At 41.6% G+C, this 15,111-nt stretch overlaps 3 protein-coding genes across 5 annotated transcripts; 2 read left to right on the top strand and 1 right to left on the bottom strand.

Annotated features, from left to right (window-relative positions):
- Positions 1 to 2,004: 2,004 nt before the first annotated feature.
- On the bottom strand, positions 2,005 to 3,248 carry LOC137707652 (uncharacterized mitochondrial protein AtMg00810-like). The gene is made up of 2 exons (XM_068446565.1): positions 3,091 to 3,248; positions 2,005 to 2,674 (listed from the first exon to the last, which is right to left on the bottom strand). Exons 1-2 carry the CDS (start codon positions 3,246 to 3,248, stop codon positions 2,005 to 2,007), a joined length of 828 nt encoding a protein of 275 aa, XP_068302666.1.
- Positions 3,249 to 7,272: 4,024 nt separating this feature from the next.
- Positions 7,273 to 11,147, top strand: LOC137707599 (uncharacterized). 3 transcript variants are annotated; one of them, XR_011064719.1, is made up of 4 exons: positions 7,273 to 7,710; positions 8,285 to 9,764; positions 9,856 to 10,466; positions 10,589 to 11,147. XR_011064719.1 is itself a non-coding variant. In XM_068446506.1 (3 exons), the coding sequence occupies exons 1-3, from the start codon at positions 7,419 to 7,421 to the stop codon at positions 10,004 to 10,006; spliced, it is 1,923 nt and encodes a 640-aa protein (XP_068302607.1). In that variant the 5' UTR covers positions 7,273 to 7,418; the 3' UTR covers positions 10,007 to 11,147. The 3 variants fall into 3 exon arrangements, 1 of the variants encoding a protein (XP_068302607.1); XR_011064718.1 differs by having other exon boundaries at positions 9,856 to 10,505; XM_068446506.1 differs by having other exon boundaries at positions 9,856 to 11,147.
- A 2,221-nt stretch (positions 11,148 to 13,368) lies between these two features.
- Positions 13,369 to 15,111, top strand: LOC137707651 (pectinesterase-like). Its single transcript, XM_068446564.1, has one exon. The coding sequence runs from the start codon at positions 13,369 to 13,371 to the stop codon at positions 15,109 to 15,111; it is 1,743 nt and encodes a 580-aa protein (XP_068302665.1).

Below are 15,111 nucleotides of genomic sequence, written 5' to 3'. Positions count from 1 at the left end.
AGGTCGTGACATAACCGCAAGCTCAAGCTCGGCTCTGATAATTTTTTCAAGCTCGTGTTCGGCTCGTTCGTAAACTAGACATGAGCTTTTGATTTTCACTAAAACAAGTTTGAACTTATGTTTAGTTGGACTTAATTTTCATTAAAACCTAATAAAACAAGTATTTCCTAAAAAAGAGAAGAAAAAAGCATACATATAAATACATGAGTAATGCTATTCATACCATGTTTTTGAACCACATTTTCATACCACCTTAGGTGGCATTTGAGTTGAACAAGCTACATCATTTAATTTCAATCTTTTTATTAATTAAACACTTAAATAATCTTAGGTGGAAGAATGAGACTCCTTGTGTCACATCCCAGCCAGGGCGAATCACTTCCCGGGCCCGCTCCACCACCGTAGCATGATATTGTCCGCTTTAGGCTTACCATTCCCTCACGATTTTGTTTTTGGGAACTCACGAGCAACTTCCCAGTGGGTCACCCATCATGGGATTGCTCTAGCCCCCTTCTCGCTTAACTTCGGAGTTCCTACGGAACCCGAAGCCAGTGAGCTCCCAAAAGGCCTCGTGCTAGGTAGGGATGAGAATATACATATAGGTATCGTTTGGTACGTGGGACGGGACGGAACAGAGTGGGACAAGGCGTTCTGTCCCACATTTGGTGCGCCTAAAACGGGTGGAACGAGCTGTTCCACGGGACGAGTTTTGGGTGAATTTTCATTCCACCTCACCCCCTGGAACGACTCGTTCCACATCCGTGGAACACAAAATTATAACCTCTCTGTCTCTTTCTTCTTCCTCCTTGTTTCCATCTGAGGGCATCTTTGCTCCCGCTCCGTTTCGTTCCGTCCTGTCATGTCCCGTCCCGTCTGCATACCAAACGATACCATAAGGATCATTCCCCTGAGCGATGTGGGATGTCACAATCCACCCCCCTTAAGGGCCCGACATCCTCGTCGGCACACCACGATCATGGTTAGGCTCTGATACCAATTGTCACATCCTGGCCCGGGGCGGATCACTTCCCGGGCCTGCTCCACCACCGTAGTACGATATTGTCCACTTTGGGCTTACCATTCCCTCACGGGTTTGTTTTTGGGAACTCATTAACAACTTCCCAGTAGGTCACCCAGCATGGGATTACTCTAGCCCCCTTCTCACTTAATTTCGGAGTTCCTACGGAACCTGAAGCCAATGAGCTCCCAAAAAGCCTCGTGCTAGGTAGGGATGGGAATATACATATAAGGATTACTCCCCTGAGCGATGTGGGATGTCACACCTTGTATACCACAATCATCATTTAATTAACAATCTTTTTATTAATTATTGATTAACATTTTGATTAAATGCTAATTAATTTAGATGATATGGCTATCCAACTCATCTGCCACCTAAGATGATAAAGAAATGTGGTATAAAATTGTGGTAAGAATAACATTATTGTAAATACTTTTATTGTTGGAAAATAAATACTGTGTTGCAGTCATATTTAGAATATGAATGTGATTGTGTAGTGTATCTAGGGATATCTTTGAATATTCCCTTTAGTAGTTAATATATCATTATAGTTGTAATCTTAAAAAGGTAATGATTTAACATATCCTATTGAGGAAAATGAAATCTTTTCTCATTTTCTTCATAATAATTTTACAGAGTATATATATAACAACTCTTAACTAAAGTTACCGCAGAGTAAAAGTAAAGGAATTATTATTACAGTAACTCTAGCTAACTTTTGACTCTCTATTATTCTCTTCACACCCCCTCAAGCTAAATGAAGAAGGTTGAAGTGAAAGCTTGGATCGGAGATCAAGAAATCGTTGGCGAGGAAGAGATTTGGTGTGAATGTCCGCTAGCTGATCTTGACTACATACAAACTAAACTTCGAGAAGCTTGGCAAGAACAAACTCCCTAATATAATGGTAGTCAATTTCGACATGTTTGGTCCGAGCATGAAAGACAGGATTTGAGGCTAAAACAATCGCAAAGATGTTGTCACACTAAATCTGAGGTAAACTGGACAACTGAAAACCAATATCAGTAAACAATTGACATATCCAAGTGATTTCAGCAGCTGTATGAGCTAAAGATCTATACTCAGCTTCTGTGGAGGAACAGGTAACAATATGTTGCTTCTTTGCACTCCAGCTAATAAGGGAATGACTAAGAAAGATACAGAAACCACCAGTTGATCGTCTATCCCAAGAGCAACCGGCCCAGTCAGCATCAGAAAAGGCTTTGAGTTTAAGAGAGGATGAAACCTGGGGAAACCACAAACCATGTCCAAAAGAGCCTTTGAGATATCTCAGTATCCGTTTTACAGCTTGAAGATGTTGATCCATTGGAGAATGCATGAATTGGTAAACAAGGTTAACAACAAAGGAAAGATCAGGCCTTGTCCAAGTGAGGTATTGAAGAACCCCAACAATTTGTCGATATTCTGCAGGATTTGCAAGCAATGCACCAGTGTGGTCAAGTTTAGCAGAACCGAGAGGAGTAACATAGGGCTTTGCTCCATCCATTTTTGTCCTTTTAAGCAAGTCTAATACATATTTAGACTGATGAATAAAAATGCCGATAGAAGACCTTTGTACTTCTAGCTCGAGGAAGTAATGAAGATCTCCCAAGTCTTTGACAGGAAATTGAACACTTAACTGAGATATCACATCACTGCAAGCAGTTGAAGAAGGTCCAGTCACAAGTATATCATCCACATAGATAAGGACAAGAACTAGAACTGGTTTGTGAAGGACAAATAAACTGTGATCTGATTTGGAGGCTTGAAATCCCATAAAAAGTAATGCACACTATAGATTCTCAAACCAAGCTCGTGAAGCTTGTTTCAATCCATAGAGAGATTTCTTTAAATGGCAGACATGATTAGGGTGATCTTGATCAATGAATCCAGATGTTGAGTCATGAACACATTTTCTTTCAAAATGCCATGTAAGAAAACATTGCTAACATCCAGTTGATGCAGAAACCAATTAGACTGAACTGCCAAAGTGAGTAGAATTTTGATGGTGACAGGCTTTGCCACTGGGCAAAAAGTGTCACTGTAATCAATTCCTTCATGCTAATTATACCCCTTGGCCACTAATCTGGCCTTGTACCGGTCCACAGAGCCATCAGGCTTTCTTTTAATGCGAAAGACCGATTTACACCTAACTAGATTTTGAGATGGGTTAGATGGAACCAATGCGCAAGTTCCAGCACTTTGCAAGGCGTTGAATTCTTCTTGCATTGTTGTCCTCCAATGGGGAAATTTAGAGGCTTGCAAATAGGTAGAAGGAACATACTCAAGATTCAGGGTAGATGGCAAATGATGTTTGGTTGCAGTGTATGCTTTTGGTTTATAAATTCCAGATTTGGATCTAGTTTGCATAGGATGAGTAGAGGTAGTGGGAAGTGGTGGATGTGATGGTAAGGGTACTGTAGGAGAAATATTAATGGAGAGGGAAGGAACATGAGTGTCTTCTGTGGGTGGTATAGGTAAGGATACAGAGTGGGATGGTAATGGGGACATAACTGAAGTGGAAGGGTAAGAGGAAGGAGATGGTAGGGTGATGAAGGATATAAATTTGGAAAAGTAAGAGAGAATGAAGATGATGAAGTGGTGGTTGTGGAAGGGAACGTAGACAGTGACATAGAAATAGATTGATGAAAGGGGAATGAGCTTTCATCAAATTAAACATGGTGAGAAATATAGACTCTGTTGGTTAAGGGATCTAGACATCTATATCCTTTGTGAACTAGACTATAACCAATGAACACACACACCTTGCTCTTAGCCTCAAGTTTGGAGTTAGTATAAGGTTTTAGCCAAGCCAAGGGTAACATGTACACCCAAAAACCTTAAGGTGAGTGTAATCTGGTGACCTGTTGAAGAGTTGTTCCTATGGTGAAGGCTTGGAGACAGGTGGAAGTCTATTGATTCAATAGACTGCAATAAGAAAGGCTTCGACCCAAAATTGATGAGGAACGTTTGATGCAACCAATAAAGTTCTAGCTGTCTCGACAACATGTATGTGCTTCTTTTTAGCATAGCCATTTTGCTGAGGGGTGTAAGGACAACTAAGATGTTGTTAAATACCATGTGTAGCAAGATGTATCTTAAAGGCAGAACTGAGGAATTCAACCCCTGAATCAGATCGTAAAGTACCAATTTTGGTTCCACACAAGTTCTCAACAAGAGCCTAGAACTGTACAAATGTAAGAGAGACATCTGATGTATGCTTCAAAGGATACATCCAAGTATATTTCGTGAAGTCATCAACGAAAATTACATAGAACCAAGAGCCACTCACATAGAGTAAGGGTGCTGGTCCCCAAACATCAGCATATACCAATTCTAAAGCTCTAGAAGTAATACATATAGAATCATGAAAAGGTAATCTGGCACATTTGCCCAAGATGCAATTTGAATAATGAAACTGAGTAACATTATTAGTAATAGGCAAGATAGACTTTGATACAACAGATCGAAAAGTCTTGAACGTTGGATGCCCCAAACGTTGATGCCAGATTTGGGTAATGGCTTTTATTGCAGGATTTGCAGAGAATCTTCGTGTAGAAAGAGAGGACACAGAGAAGGGATAGAGACCACTGCGAATAGGACCTCTAACAAGCATCCTCCCCGTAGTAAGATCTTTGACATTAAAGTCAAAAGGATTTAGTGTTAAGGAGCACCAATTATCCAAAAGAAACATATTTGCAGAGATAAGATCATGTTGCAGATGAAGAACATGCAAAACATTGTTCAATTTGAAAGTAGCAGAAAGTGTTTGAATAAACGAAGAGCCTGAGTGGAGAATTGGCAAACCTTGGCCATCTCCAATGTAAACTTTGTCAGGACCAGTGTATGGTTGAAGGTTTTGCAGATTGTGAACATTGTTTGTCACGTGAGAGCTTGCACCAGAGTCAAGCAACTATGGCGGGGAAGAATAGGTGGTGGTGTTAGCACACATTGCAAGTTTGGCAGGTGGAATGCACCCTTGGAAGTTGGGATTCATACGATTAACACAATCGATAACAAGATGACCAGGATCTTCACAAATTTGACAAGGAATAGGGCGGGGAGAATTGTAATTATTGTTGTAATAATGTCCACCACGATTGCCACCACGATGTCCGATTGGTATTATTGTAGCGATTGAACTTGTTTCGATTGGAATAATTGTGCTGTGAGTTATGCCTTTGAAAATTATTTCTGTTTGGCTGAGTTTGAGCATTGTAAGCTTGCACCTGAGGAACATTGGGTGTAGGCAGCAACGGAGGTTGAGTGGATGCCTGGATGGAATTGAAAGCTTGATACTGGTCATTAGAAGAAGAACCTTGATTTTGCTTCTTTCTGGAGAGAGCCATCTTTTTACTGAGAAGAAAGCTATGAAGATCATCGATGGTGGTATCAGCCAAATGGAATTGAACAGAGTCCACAAATGAGTCATATTCATTAGGAAGGCCACTGAGAACGATGAGTAGAAGATCATTGTCATCAACTGGCGCTCCAGCAGCAACAAGAGCATCTGTGACTTCCTTGATACGCTGCAAATAGTCAAAGATTGAAGATGATCCTTTTGTCATGGATTGAAGATTGGAACGGAGTTGATGAATGTGTGATCGAGATATGCCACCAAATCGACGTTCAAGATTCTGCCAAAGCTCACGGGCAGATTGGACTCCAATAGTGAACGGAATGAGACATTCTGAGAGAGTAGAATTTATCCAAATGATAATGTTTTGGTCTTTCTCATACCACTGCTCGAATGCTGGATTTGGAATAGAGTGGAGATTGCTAGATAGATCAGCAAGAAATTGAGGCGGTGGTGGCTCAAATCCATCAACAATTCCGTTAAGCTTGTAGCGGCGGAAGATCGGATCGAAAAAAGATTTCCAGACAAGATAATTATGACGTTTAAGCTTTGTTTGAACCATACTACCAATGTTGTGGATCGTAATCGAATTGATTGAAGCCTGAAATGAAGAATTAGGGTTTGAGAAAAGCGAAGAAGAATTCGTATTTACGATCGCAGGAGGAGATCGAGGAGGTGCGACCGCCGGAGAAGATGAGCCAGAGTGTTCCGCCATTAAGAATCAGAGAGACAAAATCCTGAGCAAGAATTGAGAAGATGGAAGCGGAAGTCGAGCTGTTTGGTAGGTGAGAAAATGACTGTTTGGTAAGTGGGAAAATTTTTTGGGGAAAAGGATTGAGGTTGTTAGACTGTGGCGAGAGATACCATATTGAGGAAAATGAAATCTTTTCTCATTTTCTTCATAATAATTTTACAGAGTATATATATAACAACTCCTAACTAAAGTTACCACATAGGAAAAGTAAAGGAATTATTACTACAGTAACTCTAGCTAACTTTTGACTCTCTATTATTCTCTTCATATCCTACTACTATAAATAAAGGCATAATGAGGTGATATAACACACGTCTCACAATTAAATATCTCTCTACTCTCTCTTATTGCTGCCGGCCTCCCTTCTCTATTCCATTATAATAGTTCAGTCAGATAGACCTACAACATACTGTAAATTGTTAAGAAGAGAAGAAAGTAGCTTTGAAAAAGGAAAAAAAAAAGGGATAAGTAGCTTTGAAAAAGGAAAAAAAAAAAGATACGAAAAAATGCATGATTCATGTATTGGAAAAGGATTCTCGCCAGATTTTTTTTTTTTTTAGGAATTCTAGGAATCTCATGATAGTAACCGTTCATCGTACAATGTATGGTTAGAAATCATTTCAAAATTTAAAATTTAAAATTAAATATAAATAGTACGTAATGAAAACTAACTACACAATATACGATGAACGATCATGAACACGAAATCTTTAGGATCCCTGGAAAAAGAATCCGGTCCTTTCCTCACGTATTGGGTATTTCTTTATGGATTTGCAGTGGCCTAGTGGTAATAGAATCACTAACCCCACTCTTTCGGCATTAACCAGGGCCAAGATATAGACTCATTCTTTTTCTTTTCTTTTTTTTCCTGGTCAAAGTCGTCTTGCCCAGTTTCGACGTTAGAAATTGTGAATCTGCGCCACCACCCACCCAACCCACCCACCTAACTAGTCTCAACGAAGGGAAATGTTTTCCCCACTACAACCAGGAAATATATTGTTAAAAGACGAAAGTATCCCACAACTCGCGTTACCGTTAGGCCTGCTAGCATAATGAGGGCTAAAATAGGAAAATCACTTACCCCTACCCCACGAAAGTGGTCGCGGCGGTGCAGGATAGTATTTAAGTACGCGAGTGAGAGAGAATCAAAGTAAAAGGCAAAGAAAACCAAGTAGCGACTCAATCCACCGGATTTCCATTTCCATTTCCATTTGGTGTTTATGTTTTGAAGAACCGATCGTCTTCGCTCGTCAGTAATCGTTAGATCTCGATTTTTTAGAGAGCGCTAATGCCTGTGGATGTGAACGGAAGCAGCACGGCGTCGGGGGCCGCCTCCATGGGTATGGCGGAGGCGCAGTACCAGAAGGCCAAAACGTCGGTGTGGTGGGACATAGAGAACTGCCAGGTTCCCAAGGTCTGCGATGCCCACGCCATCGCACAGAACATCAGTTCCGCCCTCGTGGACATGAATTATTGTGGACCCGTCTCCATCTGCGCCTACGGCGACACGAATGGCATCCCTGCTTCTGTTCAGCAAGCCCTCTCCAGCACCGGCATCGCCCTCAACCACGTCCCCGCCGGTACTTTTCTTTTTTCTTTTTCAATTATAAATATTATTATTATTATTATTTTGAATTTTGAATTTTGTATTTTCTTGGCCTGCTGCTGTTATTTTAATTTTCCGATTCGATAGCATCAAGAATTGATTTTTTTTTTTTCAATTTATTTATTTATTTGATGAGTGAAATTGATTGTGTCCAAGTGTAATTTGATTGTAGTATAGTGATCTACTGATTTTCTTTGTCAATGATTTTTGTTAATTTGTCAGTCCTCAATTTGAAATAGCAAACTGAATCAACATGGTGCTGTTTTTGGGTAATTCATAAATTGCTTCAGTTTAGCAACTACTTGTTTTGTTTATACCTCTAGTGCTTGAATTTACGTTACAAGCTGTGTTTCTCATAGCAGATTGATCGTATGCTACCTCCTTTTTATGTTATCGTATTCATTCTTGTTAATATGTTGTGATTATTGAATGTTTTGTTGTTGTTGTAATTGGTATTTTGTATGGTTTTTCTCTTCAAATGATTTATGATGGTAGTTAAGTTGTCATCGTCCTTAGCATCTTCGTTGACAGCTCATTGTCTGAAACAGGTGTGAAAGATGCAAGTGATAAGAAGATTCTAGTCGATATGTTGTTCTGGGCAGTAGATAACGCTGCACCAGCAAACTACCTGCTCATTTCTGGAGACAGGGATTTCTCCAATGCTCTACACCAGTTGCGCATGAGAAGATATAATATTCTTCTAGCACAACCACATAAGGCTTCGGCACCCCTCATCGCTGCAGCAAAAAGTGTATGGCTTTGGACGAGCCTCTCAGCTGGAGGGCCCCCACTTTCAAGCAGGGAATCATCTCAGCTTGCAAATGGTAACAATTCTTATAACCCTGAAACGCGGCAGCATTCCATGCCTGAAATAAACCCGCCTCCAGTTTATTTTGAACATCCTGTGGGAAATCAAAAGCCTTCTACCAACGGAAGGGTTGGTGATACTAAAAACAAGGGGAAAGTCAATCGGAAAAACCCAAATCAACCCTACGTATCAAGAGTCTCAAGTATGCCAGTTGGGAACCAAGATGACAAGAATACTGATTACTCTTACCAGTCGGAACATACACAGGCAAATCAGTTTAAGAAAGCTCCACACGAATTATATGGTTCTGGTGAGACTTCAGTCTCCACTAGTAGGTCCACTCCCATTTTCTTCCATGGAAATTCTGATCCTTCAGGCGGTAATGGCAATAATTTCCTAGGTCAACCAAATCAGTATCCTCCTTCTTCAAGGCCAAACAACTTCCACATGCAACCTAATTATTTTGGACCAGATACCATCCTCCCTCCTAATTCTCATAGTCATGGTTTTCGACCTATTCCTCCCAGACCTGATGGCCCTAAATTTTCTTCAGCCCCACCTACAAATGTGCCTGACATGAGTAGGCTAAATATCTCTGAGTACAACAACTATGCTCAAAATCCACAAAGCTTCCCTCATCGAAATGGGGAAGAGTTTAGAAGACCAAGGTCTAGCGATTCACTGAATTCTGCTAGCTCAAATGTGCCTCGTAAAGGCCATCATATGCAGAGTGGCCAGGTGTTTCATCATGATTCCATGAACAACAGGTATCCTGGTTCTGAGTATCAGTCTCCTCAGTCCTCCCCTGCTGTTGGAAACAACATACCTGGTAATGGTACTTGGGGAGCTCAAGGCTGCACACCACCATCTGAACATGTTCAAGGCCTTATTGGCGTTATTTTACTATCTTTGAACACCCTGAAAGTTGAAAAAATTATGCCGACTGAAGCAAACATTATCGATTGCATTCGTTATGGTGATCTGAAACACCGCAATACTGATGTAAGGAAGGCATTGGATTACGCAATAGAGCAACATATGGTAGTGAAGCAGAGCCTGGGTGCACTTCAGTTTTATGTTGGTAAGAAAGAGAAATTATGGAAGTGTGTGAACCCTATAGGGGGCAATCTTAATCAGTACTCCAAAGCAACATGGGATCGGATACAGAACTTTCTGAGTTCCTCAGTTGGACAATCGGCATTAATGGCTTCTCAATGCAGGTATGTTTGCAGTAGAATATTCAGCTACTTATGCTTTTCCTCTACTGTTGAGTTTTGAAAATAAGCTTTGATCATCTTATTTCCTCTACAGATATGAGGCAGCTATTATTTTGAAAAAAGCATGCTCAGAAGAGCTTGCTTTGGGCAGCGTACTTCAGATCTTGAATATGGTAGTCAGCGTGAAGAAATGGATCATTCATCATCATTCTGGATGGCAACCGATTACTATTACCCTAGACTAAAGCTGAAACAACTGCCGAAACTGGTAGTTGATTTGGTCAACAACACTCTAAATTGCAGAGAAGTGGCTCTAAAAGATGGCTACATCTGCAACAATATTATCAGTTTATCGGACCTTGACCAACTGGGTTTACTTTTGAAACAAAATACAGATACTAGAGTATCTAAAAAACTAGGGGGATGGAAACCTTTACATTGTGATCCAAGTCATCCCCTGCCCCTGCCCTCGGCTTCTCCTTTTTTATTTCTTGTTCTTCGTCTTCTGTTTCTTTCTCTTTTTCTTTTGTCCTCTCTGGGGTACTTTAGGAGCTTCTAAGGAATAGGTAAAAATGCTTCTAACACAAGACCTATTATGCTATCAAAGTTCTTGCGAGCTGCCTATTTGAGAAGTTGATTGTACCCTCATTGTGAGGCCTTTTGTCCATTACAAATCAATGGATCGTTCTGCCTAAACCCTTCCTTGTAAGTGACGAACTATGTCAGGAACAGCATCTGGAAGTGGTAAATATCATATTTCAGCATATGAGTGCATATGCAAGATTATATAGCTGTGGATAAGTTTGAGCATGTTTTACAATGATCAGGGATTACGGGATTATGTTCTGGATATTATTATTCAACTGTCCGTGCTGATGAGCTCCATTGAAGACTGTCATTATCAGGTATGTAAAACCAAGTGGATGTGGTTCGATGTTGTACTGGACATTATTAGTTGGTGCGAAGACACGTTGGCAGGGGAAGACAGATTGAAGCAACTTCGGACATTGGAACAGCAATTGGAAGTATGCACATTTAAGAAAGTGTCTTGGGTTCAGAAGCATGCCAAGGTAAGCCATACGTACCTGCAATTGCATGCACGTAGGAGGGATGCGATTTCTGGAACCTGGTATGACAATAATATACATGCTTGGATGTTGCAGAGAACGCAAAATTTAGATCAAGCTTTTTGTATCCTATGCGACGCTGTCTGTTTTGAAATATACTCTAGGAGAATAGAGTTGTATGATATAACCACTTGTTTTCTTTGTATTCATCCTTTATGTTTGTTGTCTGCAACTCGAGCTTTCATTCGTTGGAGTTCAGACTGAACTGTTAAGTTTGGATTGCTCCTGGAGCTCAACTCAGAAATAATGTTGTGTTAAACATGTGTAAGCTCCCCATGATTTCGGTTTGGTTCCCTTTGTAGTTTTGATCATATCAACTGAGTTTTCTCCGGAAAATTGCTATGCCGGTCGCCTGGACTTGTATCTTTAAACCTAAGATTGTGGCTCAAGTTAGGGACCCATGAGTCTCTCCTGGCTTCGTCCCTCATGAATCACAAGTACGTCGGAGAAATTGTGTACAACGTTTTAGTGATATGGCGACAAGTTAATGTGTAGTAAGAACGTGACGTATGAAGGTGTTTAGTGGCAAGGTGTTACCATATCTTTAGCCTTAAACTACATCATTGGCCTGCAAAGTTTAGTAATTTGAGTCGAGTCATGCCACACAATAGTATTGTAAGCAGCTATGTATTACATAACTAATTTTAATGTGAGACCCACTCACTTTTTCATTCCTTGTGCGCTAGTAAAATGCTAGAGAGGTCAAAATTTTAAACTAAATTTGCAAACCAAATTATGTGTCATCAATAAGAAACATGTTAATCAACGCTCAAGTAATAACCAATCATTAATAACCATATCATTCGGTTTAAAAAGTTTGGTCTCCCTAGCATTATCCCTCAAGATATCATGAATACTTTTACAACCATACTTTGTGGTTTAAAAATTTGCTTGTTGGCATTTCCGAGCTAAGATTGGTTGAGGCAGGTAATGACGGTTGCGTAGCTTACTTGGTAAAGAACTTCTTTAGTTTAGCGGTCATGGATCGATTCCAGGTGGTTAACATGTGTACTTGAGTTCACGTTTTGATATGGCAAATCGACTTTTCCCTTAGTTTTGGACAAGATAGGTAGGAACCTGGAGGTAAAGCCTCTGTTAAAGCAATAGGACAAATGCTAGTATACTAGCTTACTAGCTTTAGTAGCTTGTGTACTAGCCTGTTAAAGGAAGCCAGGGTACGCGGATTTGGGATGCTAACTAAGTAGACGCGTAAGTGAGGTGCGAAAGCAGGCGGGCAACAAGAATTATCCCTCAAAATATCATGAATACTTCTGCAACCATACTTTGTTGCCTCATTTGACACAGAGGATTGAGTTGAAAAGAATACCCATAAAAAGTCAAGGCATACTGAAGCTAGAGGAGAACGGTTTTTCATTTTGAAGGAATCAAAAAGGGTTTAGACGTGAAGAAAACTTTTCTCTTATAAACCTATCATTTTGTGAAAGATTAGAATGAATGATTCTTCTTCTTGAGTAATCATCTCATACCTTTAGTTGGCCACAATTTTTTTTCTCTTTAATATCCTTGAAAGTGTCATCCATTTCAATATAATCTTTTATACCACATAATTCCATCAACATAACTTTAAAATACTTGTGACCAAAACATAAGACCTCATAATTCAAATATAGAGATGTCATTTGTTCACATGAAAAGATTTTTACTTGTAATCAAAACATAAGATAGTAAATTAGACGTAATAATATAAGTAAAAAGTTTTAATTTTTTTGCACTTATATTATGATATGTATTGTACCGACTTGTATTTTTGAATATACTAAAAGGGGTCATATGTGAGCATGACTAAATTTAACAGAAAACTTGATTTTTCCATTTTCTTTCCTCATCTTTTTCTATTCCATAACGATGGACCCCACATCCCACCTAGTCAACATTTTGAAGGCAAACATTGGTGGATTCCAGCCACACTAGTCAAAGTCATTCCTTCTGCCACATTGTTAAATATCGTTTCTTATGTAGAAATATAGGAATAGCAGAAGAAATGACAAATACAGTGTTTGACACAAAACAAACTAACTGGTTCATTGTTGATTGTTTAAGGACATGAGATCCAGTGATCCGTGCCAAACAAATAGGATGACGACGACGGCAGTTCTCTAACATTCCGGTGTGTTTTGTCTCGGGGCTGTCCTAAGCCAAAGCCACCATATCCATAACCATAATCCACCCTTAAATCAATCTCAAAAAGCGGTCAACCATGCAACATTAACATCCATTCGGTTCCATGCAAAACCTAATTCAGGAAAATTCCACCACTATATTACCCATGCAAACCTCCTTCATTTCCCGTAGACATTAATTAATTAGGGTTCTCTCTTCTCATCTCCTCTCTCAATAGTTTTTCTCTCCGTTCCGCCGCTGGCTCATGTGTTAATTTTTTTCTGTCGCGGCAGAAAATAAAGCGGTTCGGAGGGATATTAGGGTTAAAAAAAAAAAAAAAAAAAGCTGAAAACAAAAACATGGCACTTAATAAAAAAGTGGTAGTATCGGGGATTTCCCTGATACTTGTGGTTGGTGCGGTCATCGGAGCGGTGGTGGCCGTAGTCCACTACCAAAAGAAACCGGGAAGCGAGTCCCTAACAGCGCAGCAGAAGATGGTGACCCAAATCTGTAATTTCACTGACTACCAGCAGGAATGCCAGAAGAGCCTCGGCCCCGTCTCACAAAATAACAACGCCAAGTTTAAGGACTACGTAAAGGCCGCATTGATGTCCATCTCTGAGGAGGCCAACAAGGCCTTGAACACGTCCGAGTCACTTCTCGTCGACGCCAAAAATGGCACCTCCGCCAAGAGGACGCTCGAGGAGTGCAAGGACATGTTGAAGGAAGCTGTTGCCGAGGTGCAGGCGGTGTCCTCGTACGTGGGCGATGCTGACATGCACACCATGGAGGACCGCGTGATGGAGCTCAAGGCCTGGATTGGAAGCGTCATCAGTTATTCCACCACCTGCCTTGATATAATTGGCGAAAACGACCACAACCTCTATGAGGCATTGAAGGACCCCATCGGCAACGCCTCTGCCAACACAGACAATGCATTGGCCATCGTTGGTGAGATCAGCAATATCCTCGGCATGTTCGGTGTCAAAGTTAATGACAAGGCCTTGAATGGCGGAGGAACACAACGCCGGCTTTTGCAAAACGAGCTCCGCAGCGACGGGATCCCGACCTGGTTCTCCGTTTCCGACCGCAAGCTCATGGGGTTGCAAGACAACGGGAGGTTGAGGCCTCACGTCGTTGTTGCCAAGGACGGGTCTGGCCAGTACAAGAGCATCAACGACGCGCTTAAGGCGTACCCGTACGGACAGAGAGGGCGATACATTATTTACGTCAAGGCCGGAGTTTACAATGAGTATGTTTACGTGGACAAGAAAATGATCAACGTCTACATGTACGGAGATGGACCCAGATCCACCGTCGTGAGTGGAAGCAAGAGCGAAGCTGGAACCGGTGACAAAATCTCCACCAGTGGTACATTCCAAGTATTTGGACCGGGTTTCATTGGAAGGTCAATGGGAATCATTAACACCGCCGGTCCAGAGGCAAGGCCAGCCGTTGCTCTCCGTACGGTCGGGGACCAAATCGCCTTCTTCAACTGCAGGATCAGCGGATACCAAGACACCTTGTACATGCAGTCCGGCCGACAGTTCTTCCGCAACTGCGTTATCTCCGGACACGTGGACTACATCTTCGGTGACGCCCGCGCATACATTCAGAACTCGTTGATCATCGTGAGGAAGTCAACCAACCCGCAGCAAAACCAAGCCTTCATCACCGCTCCCGGAAGGCAGTTCAAGCACGAGATCGGCGCCATCATCATCCACAACTGCAGGATCGTCCCCGAGCAGAAGCTCGTCCCCACGAGGTTCGAGGTGAGGACATACTTGGGAAGGCCGTGGAAGCCCTACTCCAGGGCTGTCGTCATGGAGAGCACTTTGGCAGACTTCATCAGGCCGGAGGGATACTCCGCTTGGGACGGCAAGGCCGGAAACACCCAACACGCCTTCTTCGGAGAGTTTAAGAACCGCGGCCCCGGTGCCAACCTTGCAAAGAGGGCCAGGTGGAGTGGTGATGGCTTCTACGGAGAGATGAACAGGGCCACCGCCGTGCAGTTCACAGCTCAACCCGCCCTGTTGGCCGATCGCTGGTTGAAATTCGCTAACATTCCGTACCTCCCCGGCTTCATTAGTGCTGATGCCTAA

The sequence above is a fragment of the Pyrus communis genome, chromosome 11 (assembly GCF_963583255.1).
Source record: "Pyrus communis chromosome 11, drPyrComm1.1, whole genome shotgun sequence".
Classification (NCBI taxonomy): domain Eukaryota; kingdom Viridiplantae; phylum Streptophyta; class Magnoliopsida; order Rosales; family Rosaceae; genus Pyrus; species Pyrus communis.
Note: the sequence above shows the minus strand (reverse complement) of the source record. Positions and strands in the feature narration are given on the sequence as shown.

What these genes read in the sequence shown, in the direction of transcription:
- LOC137707652 (XM_068446565.1), bottom strand. Translation starts at nt 3,248, where the DNA reads ATGCAAGAAGAATTCAACGCCTTGCAAAGTGCTGGAACTTGCGCATTG. An exon ending in GCCAGATTAGTGGCCAAGGG is followed by an intron (nt 2,675 to 3,090) that starts GTATAATTAGCA and finishes AACTGCTTGCAG; the next exon opens with TGATGTGATATCTCAGTTAA.
- LOC137707599 (XM_068446506.1), top strand. Translation starts at nt 7,419, where the DNA reads ATGCCTGTGGATGTGAACGGAAGCAGCACGGCGTCGGGGGCCGCCTCC. An exon ending in CCTCAACCACGTCCCCGCCG is followed by an intron (nt 7,711 to 8,284) that starts GTACTTTTCTTT and finishes TGTCTGAAACAG; the next exon opens with GTGTGAAAGATGCAAGTGAT. An exon ending in TTAATGGCTTCTCAATGCAG is followed by an intron (nt 9,765 to 9,855) that starts GTATGTTTGCAG and finishes TTTCCTCTACAG; the next exon opens with ATATGAGGCAGCTATTATTT.
- LOC137707651 (XM_068446564.1), top strand. Translation starts at nt 13,369, where the DNA reads ATGGCACTTAATAAAAAAGTGGTAGTATCGGGGATTTCCCTGATACTT.